The 4,379-nt window shown below is 32.0% G+C and overlaps 1 protein-coding gene across 2 annotated transcripts; it reads right to left on the reverse strand.

The window, feature by feature from the left end:
- Window positions 1–940: 940 nt before the first annotated feature.
- LOC133782804 (actin-related protein 2/3 complex subunit 3) lies at window positions 941–3,841 on the reverse strand. 2 transcript variants are annotated; one of them, XM_062222195.1, is made up of 6 exons: window positions 3,554–3,841; window positions 3,104–3,188; window positions 2,936–3,018; window positions 2,376–2,484; window positions 2,026–2,295; window positions 941–1,389 (listed from the first exon to the last, which is right to left on the reverse strand). In XM_062222195.1, exons 3-6 carry the CDS (start codon window positions 2,936–2,938, stop codon window positions 1,247–1,249), a joined length of 525 nt encoding a protein of 174 aa, XP_062078179.1. In that variant the 5' UTR covers window positions 2,939–3,018; window positions 3,104–3,188; window positions 3,554–3,841; the 3' UTR covers window positions 941–1,246. The 2 variants fall into 2 exon arrangements, with proteins under 2 accessions (XP_062078179.1, XP_062078178.1); XM_062222194.1 differs by lacking the exon at window positions 3,104–3,188.
- Window positions 3,842–4,379: the final 538 nt, after the last annotated feature.

A 4,379-nucleotide genomic window follows, 5' to 3' on the forward strand; every position in this document is an offset into this window, starting at 1 on the left:
GTATATACATTTTAATGGTAGTATATAACTTTGTTAGCATAGTATATACATTTTTTAGTAATAATTTTGTATGTTTTTATGGTATATTATTTTTCAATTCAGTTTTTATACTTTGTTGTATAGTATATCATTCAACTACTCATAAAAAACAAAAAAAAATCAAAATAACTTTAAAATAAAAACAAATTAAACAAAACTAATATACATATACTATAATATTAAAATATTTATAATAAAATAATAATTTGTTAAAGAACATATTTGGTAATATGTGATATTAATGAAATGATTAAGCTATTTTACTATAAAATTAAAAAAACATGAACATTTATTTATTTACTTTCACACATCATTAAGCTTTCATACATCATTAAGTGTGATTTTGAACCATACCATACCCCTAAAACAATAAGGGCTTGATTCCTATTTATTTCAGATTAAAAGCCAAAAGCCAAAAGCCAAAATGATTGCTAAACTTATGATGGGGCATCCCATGTCTGATAAAATGTATCTATAAAGAAAACCCAATTGTCTGGCCTCAAAAGGGTAACAAAACCACAGACCAGAACACCAGTCCAATTATGATTTTGTTGTGCCATTATCATAGATAGTTGGTTTGATATAGCCCATTGGTTCAAGGTTGGTTTGGTGGTCTTCTTCACTTCACATGTACTTATTTATCAAATTGTCTACTCAATTTTGGTATCCAAACTTGACAATATGAACATTGATGTTTTAATGTTTTGCTTTTTTTTTTTCTTTCTTTTTATGGTAAACCAGACAGTTCCTCTTAATTTTTCCTTTTGATAAAATGGATAGGATTTATATTTCACTATTGGTATTTATTGTTGACAGTTGATGCACACATATACTAACCATGTCTAGAACCTTTCAAAGGATAGGTTCTATTAAGACCCTCATAAAAGGAAAAATCAACAAATACAGGAAAATATGTAGAAAATATAGTAAATTGTCATTTGTTTATCTACAAATAATGCATCTTGTCCCAAATTTAGAATTTCAATACAATACTCTTCAAAAGCCAAAAATAAAAAGGCAAAGTAATAATGGTAAGAGCTATTAACTAATCATAATAATCTTCCTTATACCAGTAACATTGCAACCACCCTGCTTTTCTTACAAGAGTTGATACAAAAATATTTTTCACAACCAATGTTTTATCATATCAATGTGGTGCCTACATATTATATTTTAATTGGGTATAATAAACACTACAACAAAACAATCAAGGGACAATGATGTTCATAAATTTCCTCTTGGCAAATGCTAACCACCATTTATTCGGAGTCCCATTATGTCTATATGCAACACTCAATAATCTACCACTAGTTTCCTCCCTTATCTGCTTCAGATAGTTCCTGAGTAGTTCTGCATTCCACACCAGAAAAGTCAGTCAAAACAGAGAAATAAAGCTTCGAGTGACCATTATAATAGGTGGTCAAGAAAGAGACATTAACAACAATATCAACAAAAATTCTGTATCTTGGCCAAGAGATAATCCCAAGTCAATAACGTTCCACGGCGTTGACACTTAAGTAGGCATTTTGAAATCCTTTTAAGAAGCAAGACTCCAGTAAAACAGTTGATAATATCATTGTTTGTATGGAGCAGATAATATCATATTCATCGGTCATTACCGTAGGAACTAAAATTATGCTAAGCAAGCAATCAGAATCATAGATCAGTTATAACTTGGTCTTGAAACTTTGAAAACATTCTCTGTGAAAGGCCTATTCTACTATGCAGATTTGTCAGGAAACACCAAGTTGAAACTTCAAGATCCATCAAATAAAATACATTATCCATGACCATAGAGATAGCCATAAAAAAGACATAAAAGTTCATATGTCAAAATAAATCAAGAACTTATAAAAATAAAGAGGTTACAGCTAAAATTACAAGATTATAAAATAATATTGAACTTTTCAAATTGTCCTGAATGCAAAGGTCTCAAGTAATTATGAGTTAAACTAAAGGCAAGCACAACCAAAGAAAGAGTTTCACCTGCTTCCTTCTTGGATTGAGGAAGGGGGAAAAGGCCTGGGAAAGGAAAACCGGGTTCTCCTGGAACAGGAACCTCTTCAAGGCCCAAGTTAATAATCGCCTTGGTTCCTTCAGCCGAAGTTCTACAACCCTCAAGCCGCTTCAAAGCCACATTAATATAGAGTGTCAGATAAATAAGGAGCTTATCAGCTGAACTCTTAATATCAAAGTTTCTGAAGAAGACATTGGCTCGAAAAAATGTAATTGCTTCATCAATAATGTCAGTTTGATCTGCAAAAGATTTATCAAACATAAGTGATCCTGCAATCTTCTTTCCATCAAATATGTAACAATAGATTAAAAAGTCAAACCTTGATCTAAATCTGGAGCAGGACCCTTTATATGGGTTTTTAGAGGCAATAGGGGGCACCCACAAGCTTTAGTAATTCTTTCATCATCCACAAAACTTGAGTGATAAACCTATCATTGGAACAATCTTTGAGTAGGTATCATAAAGGAAACTCTCCCAAACAATTGGCATTGAAGACAACCAAACTGAATGAACAAACTTCATGACCATAATCAAGAATTGGATTTATAATCAAGCGGCAATTGTGTAATTTAAAACGAAAATTTTGACACAGAAGAAAATTTCACGATTGTGCATCTTTGCAAAGGCTCATTAATTTTCTTTTAAACTCCTCAAGTAGAAGAATTCATAATACCCAATTCCAAACAACCTAGATTGAATAATTCAAAGCTAAAGGCATAAAGGATTGACCCAAAAAACAAATGAAATCAAACCACTGAACAATATCTACCATTCATCCGAATCAAATTTAATAAAGCTTAAAATTTTAACCCATTATTCTTAAAATAATTCAGTAAGAGAAAATTTAATAGAAACCATAGGCAAAGCTTAATCCCTCACCATATTTTTCCAGGAAAAAAAAAATGTAAGTCTTGGCTCCAATCAATCCCAAAACCAGAAATTGTCAAAACGCAATCAAATTCCTGCAGAGGCCATTACAGAAACACTAAACCAAAGAAACTCATTTAATGAAAACTAGATTATTTACGATTCATGGGTCAGACTTACCTGGATTTTGACTTACCTGGATTAGGCAAGTTTCGCATTGCATTTACGGCTCTTAGTTATGATAATGAAATAATTTCAGCTACACCTATATGCACATGCAAGCTATTCTACAGTTTGGTATAATATTACAAATTGATTGGCAAATAATTCAAAATAAAAAAAATTATACTTCCAAACTTAATCAGACCCCCAAACACCAACAACCCCCCAAAAAATTGATCTATTTTTTTTTAAAGAAAAAAAATACTGAACTGGGCAGAGACATATATAGCCATTAATATATAAAGAAAATTATTTTGAAGCAATAAAAATTTCCCAGCAAAATAAGCAACCCAAACAATTCCCTCGAGTCTGTAAATTTTGCGATTGCTTCTATACAATCACAGTGAAATACTTAATCATACAGGCATACGTATAAATATAATACAATTTAAAGAAGAAAGGGTTTACCTAAAAAAGAGCAATTATGCCGAAATCAATCCAAGCAGAAAACAATATTCCTCTAAACCAAAGAGACATTGGAAGCCATAATTAATAATTGATTTAAAAAAAAATTAGAATTAGAGCAGCCTGGAAATCGGAATTGGAATTGAGAAGAAATTGGAAGTAGTTGAAAGTGTGGGAATGAATGTGTGTTGGCGTTCGGTGAAAACGAAGAGCGAGAAAGTTGTGAGGCTGAGGAAGAAAACGAAGAACCAGACCAAAGATCAAGATAGAGAGATAAGACAAGAGAAATTTGACAATTAAGTGATAGTGAATTTAATACCTTTTACTACATGCATCTCATTTTGTTACTACTAATCACCTTACTATCCAAAATACACTTACTATCCAAAAGAAGAAAAAAAATACTCAACCCAATTGAATACGTCAAAACCCAAGCATTGTCTTCCACGACTAAGAACAAAGGCTCGGATATTGTCGGAGTTGAGGATCGGAGAAGGCGAAGGAGAAAACGTCGAGCAAATAGACCACACTTTTAGGAAACAACCCCAAAGAAAGCGAAGGTGAGGGATTTCGTTTTTAATCTGCAATATGTGTATGTGCTTGGTTTTTTTCTTGATTTTTGATCATAGGATAGATCGGGCCCAGGGAATGAAGAAATCTGAGTTTTTTTTTTAGATTTTTTATGCACCTCGATAAAAATCGATAGGACTCGATAGTATATGTTAGGGTCTGGATTTGACAGTGTCTCGATATGCCTCGATGGGACTCAATAAGACTCGATGATATTTTAGGCATATAGAAAATTTTAGCATATATAGGACTCGATGCT

Source organism: Humulus lupulus, chromosome 6 (genome assembly GCF_963169125.1).
Source record: "Humulus lupulus chromosome 6, drHumLupu1.1, whole genome shotgun sequence".
Lineage (NCBI taxonomy): Eukaryota > Viridiplantae > Streptophyta > Magnoliopsida > Rosales > Cannabaceae > Humulus > Humulus lupulus.